General features: G+C 34.6%; 1 protein-coding gene and 1 long non-coding RNA gene across 7 annotated transcripts in view; one reads left to right on the top strand and one right to left on the bottom strand.

The window, feature by feature from the left end:
- The window catches only part of LOC106007264, a 70,217-nt gene that overhangs the window by 35,844 nt on the left and 21,991 nt on the right, over window positions 1-12,382 (bottom strand). The window contains exon 4 of the long non-coding RNA XR_006605024.1: window positions 6,004-6,057. This is a non-coding gene — a long non-coding RNA (uncharacterized LOC106007264). The remainder of the gene's footprint in view (window positions 1-6,003; window positions 6,058-12,382) is intronic.
- The window catches only part of ZFYVE16 (zinc finger FYVE-type containing 16), a 48,900-nt gene that overhangs the window by 26,931 nt on the left and 9,587 nt on the right, over window positions 1-12,382 (top strand). For all 6 annotated transcript variants that reach the window (XM_045074495.1, XM_045074494.1, XM_045074493.1 and 3 more), the window contains 7 exons: window positions 909-1,031; window positions 1,708-1,863; window positions 2,450-2,674; window positions 6,718-6,800; window positions 7,553-7,657; window positions 8,028-8,175; window positions 9,809-9,889. In XM_045074495.1, the coding sequence (XP_044930430.1) occupies window positions 909-1,031; window positions 1,708-1,863; window positions 2,450-2,674; window positions 6,718-6,800; window positions 7,553-7,657; window positions 8,028-8,175; window positions 9,809-9,889 (921 nt within the window). The remainder of the gene's footprint in view (window positions 1-908; window positions 1,032-1,707; window positions 1,864-2,449; window positions 2,675-6,717; window positions 6,801-7,552; window positions 7,658-8,027; window positions 8,176-9,808; window positions 9,890-12,382) is intronic.

Genomic DNA, 12,382 nt, shown 5'->3' with positions numbered 1-12,382 from the left:
TACATATTTTCCTGTTATTTTCAAGATCCTTTTGATTCTTGGTCAGTGACAGGGCACATGGCAGCAAGCAGTATGTACAACCTGAGTCTAGACTACTTCAAGAGTTGTAAATTTCAGAATTAATTTATGTATTTATTTTTGTTTTTGTTTTTAAAGATTTCATTTATTTGACAGACAGAGATCACAAGTAGGCAGAGAGACAGGCAGAGAGAGAGAGGAGGAAGCAGGCTCCCCGCTGAGCAGAGCCCAATGCAGGGCTCGATCCCAGTACCTCAGGATCATGACCTGGGCCGAAGGCTGAGGCTTTAATCCACTGAGCCACCCAGACGCCCCAAATTTCAGAATTTATAATTCGAGTGGCTAGCAGTCTCAAATCCACTTTATAAAAATGTTTATCTTAAAATTGTACAGGGGCGGGGTGCCTGGGTGGCTCAGTGGGTTGGGCCGCTGCCTTCGGCTCAGGTCATGATCTCGGGGTCCTGGGATCGAGTCCCGTGTCGGGCTCTCTGCTCGGCAGGGAGCCTGCTTCCTTCTCTCTCTCTCTCTCTCTGCCTGCCTCTCCATCTACTTGTGATTTCTCTCTGTCAAATAAATAAATAAAATCTTTAAAAAAAAATTGTACAGGGGCTAAAATTATATAAATATACTATTTAATCAATATATTTGCATATATGTCATATATGTAATTTAATATATCAGGATTTATATGTATTACAATAGTAATATCTTTAAGTAGAAAAGTAAAAATGAGTATATATTAATTGTCTAGGTATTAACTGATTTTTATGAAATGGATTTGCTTTTGTTATTAAGTTTGATCAAGCCATTAGTGAATTTATAATTTTTTTATTGCAAGCATATTTAACAGGAAGTCATATTCTAACTAATACGTTACTTTCATGATTTAGTGCCTGTAGTAGAGGAACACCCATCTCATGAGCGGATCATTTTGCTTCTTGAAGGCAAAAGTTCTCATCCTGTTACATTTGTCCTAAATGCTAATCTACTGGTGAATGTCAAGTTAGTATTTTGTAAGTAATGATTGATCTTTCTTTGCCTAATTGGTATGTGGGATTTCTGAAATTAATTAAATTTTGACTGGCAACCATGAAAAGTAGTCACCTATGGATATTGGTTTGTCAGCCACCTGTGAATATATTTTGCAAATTTATATGCAGTGGGACTTAAAACCAACTTAAAGATTTTTATTAGTGCCCATTCATTCATGGGCTCCTAGCTGTACCTGGTGCTCACGATACAACTGACTATATGAAATATAGCTATATGAAATATAACTTTTTGATAAACTGGAACTTAAGCAAGAATCTTGATTTAGTAACAATAAAGACAGTTTTAAAGAAAGCATTTTTTTTATTAAAAATAAGGAAGTAAATAATCCTCAGTACTCATCAATGAATCTCTCAGCTTTTCATTGTCTGAAACAAACTTGATTCTTATCCACACTACATTTCAGCATCTTATTACATCTTTTATTTTTATTTTGGTGTTATTTACTAATTGACTCCAAAGATCCTTTCTCTTTTTTACATTAATCTTAAAACAATTAAGTTGTAAAGGTTTTTTTGTGAGGAGAACTTTGGGAAAATAAGGAATTTGAAAAGTTGTGCTTCATGGAAAATACAACTGTATTAGTTTCTTCAGCTAAGAGAAGTTGGTATTTATAGTTGTATGCCTTTATTGCTTAAGATTCCTCAGACAAATATTGGTACTTCTCGACCAATGGACTGCATGGCTTGGGACAGGCAGAAATTATGATTCTTTTATTATGTTTGCCAAATGAAGATACTATTCCAAAGGACATCTTCAAATTATTTATCACCATCTATAAGGATGCTCTAAAAGGTATAGCGTTTTATTTTGAACTGTTCAGAATGGGGGGATGGATTAATTACAGGCATTTATGTTTTTGGCTAGGCTAACTATACTAAAGATTTATTTTGTGAAGAGACTGATTTCTTAAAAGATCTTAGTTATCATTTTCAGTCTCCTTAAATGTAGCATTTTATGTGATTAGTGTCTTTATACTGATTTTATTTTTTTTTATTTTAGAAATGGAAAGTTAAAATTTTTTTAATTTTTTTAATGTTAAAGATGGAAATATATTTGCCTTCTTGATTTTTTTTAATACGTTCTGTATACTTATCTAAGATTGGGAGAGATGATGAATTTTCACATGGTCATGCAGTAAAGAGAAAAATTTAAAACCCCCTATGGTTAGAAACATTTTCAAATTTTTGTTCACAATTTCCAACCTCCAGGAATAACTGAACTTTGTGCAAACAAGTTATTCAATAGCTGCTTCTTCAAGTATGGAAATAAGAAAGAAATCCCACATTGATGTTATTTAAGAAAGTTTATACTGCAACATTCAAACTCAGAATGCCTTTAAAATAACTTAAAGTCTTTTTATTAATGGTTTTATTTCCAGGAAAGTACATAGAAAACTTGGACAATATAACTTTTACTGAGAGTTTTCTCAGTAGTAAGGATCATGGAGGATTTCTGTTTATTACACCTACTTTTCAGAAACTTGATGATCTCCTATTGCCAAGTAATCCTTTTCTTTGTGGAATTCTTATTCAGAAGCTAGAGATTCCCTGGGCTAAGGTGTTTCCTATGCGATTAATGTTAAGACTGGGTGCCGAATATAAAGGTAAGTTTTAGAATAATAAATAACATAGGTTCAGATGTAATAAATGTAAAATAAGAATTTCAGGGATATCATTAAAATAAAATTTTTAATGAATTTAAGGGGACTACCTTTGTTTTGATAAACTTTTAAAATTCCAAGACAGCCCTCTTCTACTTCCAAATGAGTCATCTAGACAACCTTGGTATGTCATGAATTTCTAGATGTTCATAATTATATTAACTTACCTTAAAAAAAATTTTTTTTTAATCTCATAACAAAATACAGAAAACATTGAAAGGCTTTCTTAAAAGCATGTACTGTAGGGAGCTCATTTTGTTATGCTTCCTGTATTTGTTATGTTTCCTATATTTCCTAAAGATTTCCCCTCTGAATTTGTATACATCATAAAGCCAAACATGAAGGATTGTGAATTAATGGTCCCAATTTATGTATATGTTTATTTCTAAGTCAAAATCATTTTTCGTGTTAAAATTTTTGAATTCCCACCCTTTATCCTTGACTTTTTTCAAGAAATTATTTATTTATTGCATATAAAGCATATCGAATGAAGTTTTAGGCATTTGATTCTAATTAAATAGGTATTTCCTTGGAGGAAAATAAATGGATGGGATTTATAAAATTTATAAATATTTCAAAATGGACAAATTCAGTGAAAGAGATATAAATCTCTTTGGCAAATTTAGTAAACTCTTTGATTTTGTGAGGAATGTCTTTACCATTTAGGATTTTTTTTTTAAGATTTGTTTATTTATTTTAGAGAGGAGAGGGGAGTGCATGGGAGCCAGGGAAGGGGCAAAGTGAGAGACAGAATCTTAAGCATGCTTGACTCCCCACTGAGCATGGAGCCCAGCTCCAGTCTTGATTTCACAACCCTGACATCATGACCTAAGCTGAAACCAAGAGTTGGATGCTTAACCAACTAAGCCACCCAGGCAGCCCACCATTTAGGTTTTAAATATGTGATGCTGTTGTGTAAAAAGTATCAAAATGGAAATGTGATCACAGGTTTTTTACTGTGTAAACTACAGAGCTTATGAAAGTTTATTTTGCATCAAGTGTTTCATCCATTCAGCCTGATATTTTGTCTCTGCTATAAATACTTGAATGCTATTTTTATGGAAAGTTAAGTCAGTATATAATCTCAAGTCATCACATATTATATCGACATATAATTTATAAGTTTGCCCCGTATTTTAGTCAGTATCAGTTCTAGATACTAAATCTGTTTTTCTCACACACAAAGAAGGAAAACCATGTAGCAACTTGTGGGATTTCTCAAAGGATCACAGGGGTTGGAGCTGCAAAGCTATGATGCTGTTTAGTGATGATGAAGATAAAAATCTCCTGTTATACAGGTTTTTCCCACTGTCCAAAAGTAGAACATTCCTGTGAAACCTTTTGTAAGCCAAAATGGCATAAAGCAAAGAAACCATTACCATTTCTTTTTTGTTGTTGTTTAAAGATTTATTTATTTATTTATTTGAGGAGGCAAGGGGCAGAAGGAGAGAGGAGCACAAGCTGATTCTGCACTAAGCATGGAGTCAGATGCAGGACTCCATCCCACCACCCATGAAATCATGACCTGAGCTGAAACCAAGAGCCGAAAGCTCAACCAACAGTGTCACCCAGGCACCCCAGCCAGTACCATTTCATAAACACAAAAACCTATTTCATACTTCTTTCAGTTAGTGAAAACAGGTTCTAACGTGGGTCTTTTGTAAAAGCAAGTGGTATAAAGCAAACTTTTGGATGGGAGGAAGCTTGTACATAGAAATTAATTAGTCTTCGCTATTTTTTGAGTTCATTGTGTACTGCTGGATTTTAGATATACTGACATTTTGATGTTACTGGTGCCCATGCCTCTAGATATGAACTTGCAAATATGATGTATGTATGTATATGTGTTTGTTAGAGATAATGGATGTATGGAAGACTTAATGGCAAAAATTAGAGTCCCAAGGGCGCCTGGGTGGCTCAGTGGGTTAAGCCGCTGCCTTCGGCTCAGGTCATGATCTCGGGGTCCTGGGATCGGGTCCCGCATCGGGCTCTCTGCTCAGCAGGAGCCTGCTTCCTCCTCTCTCTCTCTCTGCCTGCCTCTCTGCCTACTCTCAAATAAATAAATAAAATCTTTAAAAAAAAAAAAATTAGAGTCCCAAGATTAGAGACTGAAAATAGTGGTCTGAAATTAGTAATTTTCAAATGGGGATTATCTACACTTCCATTGAGGTATTTGGAATACCATTCACTGTTGGTTTAAATGATTTATGAGTTCCTTTATAACTCTGACAGAATATCTAAGTCATAACCTTTTGAAAATACTGTTTCAAATAAAATTAGCTCAGTCAAGTTGTAAAGGATGTTATGTTCCCTATTCATAAAAGATGGAGTAAGAAGGCATCATTTATCTTAATCATATCTTATCATTTTAATGTCTTTTACCACTAATGCCCCATGTTTTTTCTAGTCTGCAACCTCTGTCTTCTAAATAACATAGTTGTCCTTTTTAAAACTAAAAAATAGAGGCGCCTGGGTGGCTCAGTGAGTTAAAGCCTCTGCCATTGGCTCAGGTCTGATCCCAGGGTCCTCGGATTGAGCCCCTCATTGGGCTCTCTGGTCAACAGGAAGCCTGCTTTTCCCTCTCTCTCTCTCTCTCTCTCTCTGCCTGCCTCTCTGCCTACTTGTGACCTTTGTCAAATAAATAAATAAAATCTTTTTTAAAATAAATAAATAAATAAAAACTAAAAAATAGGGGCACCTGGGTGGCTCAGTCATTTAAGTGTCTGACTTCAGCTCCAGTCATGATCTCAGTGTCCTGTAATCGAGCCCCATGTCAGGCTCATTGCTTAGTGGGGAGTATGCCTGTCCCACTGCTTGTGTGCACTCTCTCTCTCTCTCTCAACTAAATAAATAATCTTCAAAAAACAAAACACTTTAAAAAAATATGTTGGTAGTAACAAAGATGTGAGTCACTCTGACTTAATTTTTTTTCTTTTTTTTTTTTTTTTGGACAGAGAGCGTGATCACAAGTAGGCAGAGAGGCAGGCTGTGGGAGGGGGAAGCAGGCTCCCTGCTGAGCAGAGACCCTGCCTTGGGGCTCCATCCCATGACCCTGAGACCTGAGCTGAAGGCAGAGGCTAAACCCACTGAGCTACCCAGGTGCCCCCTGACTTAAATTTTTAAAATAGATGTCAGGTATTGTGTTTTCTTAGAATTTTAAGGATATATATTCATATAAAAGATATGAGAGAGGTTTGTTTGCTTAGTGATCTAGGCTGAGAACTGAAGGTTAAAAAGATTTCTGCTTTTTATCATTACAGAAATTGTCTTACCTTCCTTGCCAACCAAATAGCTTTTCCTTTTTGGTGAATAACACTTAGAGTGCCCTAAAGAAAGAGAAAAGTAGTTAGGTGATAGACTTCATGTTCCTTCTATTTCTCTGCACTGACTTCTCTTACTCTCTGTGACCCTTTTATCAGGCTGACCCAGGAACTGTAAAAGTTTACTGTTGTCTATAAATTTGCACGATTTAACATTAATTATACATGCTTTAAAAATCTTGAGTTCTTCATATTTCTTTTTAAATTATAGAACTTTATAGGGTTCTGTCCAGTTACTATAATTTTCCTGTCATCATCCTTTTGTGGAAACAACATGTATAATGAAAAGATGAAATGCTTTGGAATCAGGCAAGCCTAAATTTCAAATCTTTTTCACTGGTTATTAACTTAGCCATCATAAGCAAGTTTATTAATCTCTTATGTCTCTACTTTCCCATTAGTAAAGTAGGAGTAAACATATTTGCCTCACTGAGTTGTTTTAGGGCTTAGATAAGATGTTGTATATAAAGTTCCCAGTTCAGTGTAGCATCTAATAGATGCACACTGTAGGTTAATGTATCTCTCGCTTTCCCCAAAGAACTGATTGGCTGGTATTTAGCCATAAAGTTTGATAAATGAGAAGTAAAAGTAATAAATTCAAGACTTTTTTGGTTTTTTGTGGGTTTTTTTTTTTGACAGTAACTAGTTTTCCCTTCTTGTGTATAGCATATCCTGCTCCTCTAACGAGTATTAGAGGCCGAAAACCTCTTTTTGGAGAAATAGGACATACTATTATGAACTTACTTGTTGTGAGTAATCAAACTATTAAGTGTCTTTACATTACTATTTTAAAAATTTTGTTTAGCATGTTCTACATATTTATATTTTCCGATTTTAATTTGGCATATTTGGTATAATGGAAGTTCATTTATAATATAACTTAATTTATTTAGCATAAATGGGCTCTGTTTTTAATGAATTGCTTTTTGGAACACATCTCCTAATACATGTGTACCTGACTGTAAATGTTTTTTGATTCATTCTGCTGCAGTGCTTTCACTTGTAGGTAATGTGAGATCTACACAGTTGTTGAAGTGTAGCAAAAGTGTTAGTACACTAAGTCAATCATTTTGGGGATTTTGAGCAAATTGCGGTCCAGATTTCCTCATTTGTAATAGGAAGAATTGGATTGGATAAGCTCAGGTTCCCTTCCACCTCTTTTTTCTGTAATTGTTTTATCTATAACCATAGAAAAGTATTTTAGTGGACTGAACACATGTTTACTTTGAAGACCTAGTTTGGAAGATCTGTAATTGGAAAGTGAGTTCACCCCCAGATACTACAGAATTCTTCCTGAGAATGATATTCTTTATTACTATTGTGGAGTGGTTAGAAGGATTAGTTGTTTTTTTTCAGTTGGCAGTGCTTTCTAGATGGCATTTTGATAGTTATATATCAGAAGTCTTAAAATGCTGGACAGTCTTATAAAAGGATTTAATGAATGGGTAAAATGTTCGTGGATAGTTTAAGATTTATGGAAATATCATTATTTTATATGTAGGACCTTCGAAATTACCAGTATACCTTGCATAATATAGATCAGCTATTGATTCATATGGAAATGGGGAAGAGCTGCATAAAAATACCTCGGAAAAAATACAACGATGTAAGTTTAATTTCTTCATACAGATTTTGAAGATAATTATTGAACATTAGACTTCTTTAAAAGTGTGTTAATTTGTTTTGAATCAGACTGTCTAATACATAATGGCAAAAAAATACTATTTTTGAAATTTTAGATTTATTTCCTAATGGATTTGTTTTATCCTGTTCTTTAAAACTTTTTTCTTTACTGTTTTATGTATTAATTAAGGTAATTTTATCATAAAACTTTGTTTCCATCACATTCTCAGAGTTATCCAAACCAAAGCTTGATAATTCTGAAGCTGGTCAGAAATGTGGCCCTTTGAATGACTATAACTAATAAAGACATAACATGTTAGTAGTGTTTCTAAATGAGTGCTGTTTTTCTCTAGGTAATGAAGGTTATAAATTCTTCCAATGAGCATGTCATTAGCATTGGAGCTAGTTTTAGTACTGAAGCAGATTCTCACCTAGTCTGTATACAAAACGATGGCATTTATCAAACACAGGCCAGCAGTGCCACTGGCCATCCTAGAAAAGGTAAGTCAGTGTTGGTTTCTAGTATTGATCTATAATACTACCTCAATAAATGGAATTCCTTTTAAAGGGGCAATATATATATTTTACTTTTTGCTGATTGATGGTAATCAATCAAAAACTTAGGTTTTTTAAAGGCTTGGAACACTGTATTTTGATACCTTCAGGTCTAATTTACCCTATTTGTTATGAATCTTATTTTCACTAATTTCCCTCTGGAATGAGATGTGTGTTACCTTTGTTTGCTCTCTGCTTCAACTCCTCTTAGGGGAGTAAAGCCTGGATAAGGATGAAGAATGGTTTATAAATAACTGTAAGTAGCTGGGGATATAGAAATGGTAAAGATGGTGGAGTAGCACATGTGAGTGACATTACTCTCAGTTCTGGCTGAATGGCCTCAGTGACTTCTGTGATTGTCAAATCCTTGCAGTGGGGGGGGCCTAACATACTGAAATTTAAGTAGAAGTGAGTATTTCAGAAAATTAATACATTTTAAAATAACATATTTAACACAGTCTGACATCCTGACTGCTAGTAAAATTAGCAGCTTCTGAGTATAAAGGTAATGTATATTTACTTCGTAAGTTTGAGAAATAAGTTTTAAAAAGTAGTAAAAGAAAAAAAGTGCCAAGATACAGCCATTATGGACATTTGAATATATTTCCTTCTTATATTAGTATATATCTATTAAGTAGATGGTTTTATATTAGATATTCACACTTTTATATTTTTTTACTTAATGTGTCATTAATACTTTTGTAATTAAAATGTAACAACTATTTAATATTTGTTTGTTGAATAGGTATATGTGTTACAACATTTGAAAGGTATAGGTATCTATAGTATGAAATCTCCTTTCTTCCCTTGACTCCAAGTTTACCCTCTCCTCTTCCCCACAGGCACCAAACCAATGTTATCATTTTTTTGTATATCCTTTTAGAAACATTTTTGCTTGCATGTATATTTAAGCAAACACACACACATCTTTTCTTCTACTTTTTAATTCTTACTTTAAAAATAATTTTTAGCAAATTTCTTCCACTTTTTTTAAATAAGTCATAACATTTGTTCCATTCTGCACCTGCCTTTTAACACACCTTGGAGATGATTCTTTTAGTATAAAAAGAACTTCTGCATTTTCCATAACTTTTCACTTTATCTGTGTACATCATATAATTGTCTCATTAATGGACATAGGTGTTACCAATTCTTGGTTATTTATAAAAATGCACTATTAATAACCTTGTATATATGTGCAATTCCTAGTTGTGGAATTGGTGTGTCAAAGGAGAGATATATTTATCATTTTAATAGGTAATTATTAAGTTGTCTTCCATAGAGATTCCTCTGATTTATGCTCTTACCAGTAGTATATATTGATTTCCCATATTTCCACTGACAGACACAAACATTTTAAGTAGTACAGTAGCTATCAGTTATTATATACAAACATTCCATAACCTTTATTCCATATTTTATCTTGACTTGGTTTAGTTTGCTTTTTTTATTAGCTTTCTAATATAAGTGGTATGGGCATTTATCAAGTACTTAAATATGCCATGCTCCACATTATACATTTAACAAACATAGCATTAAAAAAAGGCAAGTTAAAACATAAATGTATTTTTCTTATCAGTGACAGGTGCAAGTTTTGTGGTATTCAATGGAGCTCTAAAAACATCTTCAGGATTTCTTGCTAAGTCCAGCATAGTTGAAGGTATGAGTTCCATCTTTAGGATTGTTTTAATGTTAAGATGTTTTCCATTTCCTTTGAAAATGAATTTGATACTTATAAAAGAACATATGGGGGTGCCTGGGTGGCTCAGTCAGTTAAGCATCTGCCTTCGGCTCAGGTCATGATTCCAGGGTACTGGGATCAAGCCCCGCGTCAGGCTCCCAGGGAGCCTGCTTCTTCCTCTCCCTCTGCCTGCTGCTCTACTTGTGCTCCCCATCTCTCTGCCAAATAAATAAAATCTTTGAATAAAAAAAAAAAAAATGTCAGTTACAAAACACAGTACCACAAACTTACATGAAATCATTACCCAGCTCAAGAAGTAGAACATGGTCAATATTTGGGTCTACGTTAAGCATAACAACTTTGCCATAACCTGTACTTCCTGCCTGTACGAAGCCTAAAAGTCAGCCTGAGGTAAGAGCCTAGGGCATTTCTTTTTCAAACATCTATGTTTGCATACAGTATTGTACATGTGTGTGGCCTTCTAAGTTCCCAGAAATATGTTAAGAGCTTTTCAGAACCCTTATGGACCTCTTATTCACCAGCTTTTCCTTTTTTTAAGTCCTTGGTTAGTCTGTTGTTTGCCTCTGCTATTATCTGCTGCCACAGGTAGCTGAGATGTTAATCATTGGCTTCTAAACTGTTTTTCGCAGATGCTCCCTGAGAAAAAACTTTTTGCACTGGGCAAAATACTCAACATGCAAAACAAAACAAAACAAAAAAAATTCTCTGATAATGAGGCTTTGAAGGAGCTCCAGCCTCCATTTGCCCTTTCCAGTGGCTACCAGGCTGTTGGTTTTCACCATGATTCCAGGCTGTTGGTTTTCACCTTCTAAGGCTTCCACTGAGCTATAGAGGAGTGAATGGGAATAGGAAGGTTAAAATGACAAAAAGAACAAAGCTGTTCTTATGAAGATCCAGCCATTTTTCTTAAATAAATACTCCCCAGATTGCTGCAAGCCTTTGTTTAATTTCGAGGGTTCTGAAAAAATTTCTACTGACTTTTTATTACTTTCATTGTTCTTTAGGAGGAGAGTATTTTTGGAGATTGTTAAGTCTGCTTTATCACTAATGTCATCCTCCATACTATCTCAAACATAGCTTTATGGGAAGACCTTCCATCTCTGATGCCATACACATACTTCTTTCCTTTTTTCAGTAGTGTCTCTAAGCCTTTTGATTTTCCATATTAATTTTAGGATCAAGTTACAGGTTCTAAATGGTCCACTAGAATTTTTATTGGAATTGCATTAAGTCACCAGACCTAATTTTGAGAAAAACTGGTATATTTTCCATTCTCAATGTTCCTATCCATAAAAACAGGCTATCCTCAATTCAGAAAATATTCAGTGTCTTTAAATAAAATTTTATAGGGATATAGGGATGCGTGGCTGACTCAATCAGTAGAGCATGCCACTCTTGATATCAGGGTTGTGGGTTTGAGCCCCATGCTGGATGTAGAGATTACTTAAAAATGAAACATTTTTAAAAATAAAAATTTTACAGTTTTTGTATAGGTCTTACATATCTTTTATTTATTTGAGGGGGGTAGAGGAGGGGCAGGGTGAGGGGACATGGAAGGTGGGGGAGAGTGAGAGAGAGAGAGAGAGAGAGAGAGACTGGAATCCCAAGCATGGAGCCTGACTCTGGGGCCAGTCCCACAACCCTGAGATCATGACCTGAGCTGAAATCAAGAGTCAGTCGCTTAACCAAGAGCCACCCACAAGCCCCACATATCTTTTGATTTATTTCTGTAACATAGATTTTATTACTGATGTAAATTTATCTTTTTAAATTAAATTTTTTTCTATTTTGATATATAGAAATTCATTTTTATTTCTGTATTTTTATTTTATAACCAGCTATACTCCTGAACTCTTATTTAAAATAATTAGCCAGGGTACCTGGATGATGGCTCAGTCAGTTAAGTGTCTGCCTTCAGCTCAGGTCATGATCTCAGGGTCTTGGGATCAAGCGCTTCATCAGGCTCCCTAGTCAGTGGGGAGTTTGCTTTTCCCTCTTTCTCCTTCTGCCCCTCCCCCTTGTTTGTGTGCTTGCTCTCTCTCTCTCTCTCTCTGTCTGTCTCAAATAAAAATAAATAAAATATTTTTTTAAATAATTATGTTATTGTGTTGACATATTTTTGTTAATTTTTTTTTTAAGATTTAATTTATTTATTTAGGGGAGAGAGAGAGTTTGCCCTGTGACCTCAGTTCTCTGATCTAAGAGTTGTTCATTTTCAGTTTGTTCAGCATTTGTCTTGTGAGAATGGAAGGGACAACATCCAGGCTCTTTATATGTTGGAGCAGACACAAGAAGTCAGTAGCATTTTTTGTAATATAAGTTGGTTGGCTTTCATTTACCTGAAGCTGTCCTTATTTCATTCTTAGTTTTGAAGGATATTTTTGGTAGTTCTAGAATTCTCTGAAAGTTTTAATTTTCCTTGAAGATGTCATCTCTTCTTTTGGCCTCCGT

The sequence above is a fragment of the Mustela putorius genome, unplaced genomic scaffold, assembly GCF_011764305.1.
Source record: "Mustela putorius furo isolate JIRA1106 unplaced genomic scaffold, ASM1176430v1.1 tig00537350_pilon_pilon_pilon, whole genome shotgun sequence".
Classification (NCBI taxonomy): Eukaryota; Metazoa; Chordata; class Mammalia; order Carnivora; family Mustelidae; genus Mustela; species Mustela putorius.
The sequence above is the reverse complement of the archived record's forward strand: the minus strand, read 5'-3'. Positions and strand labels throughout refer to the sequence as shown.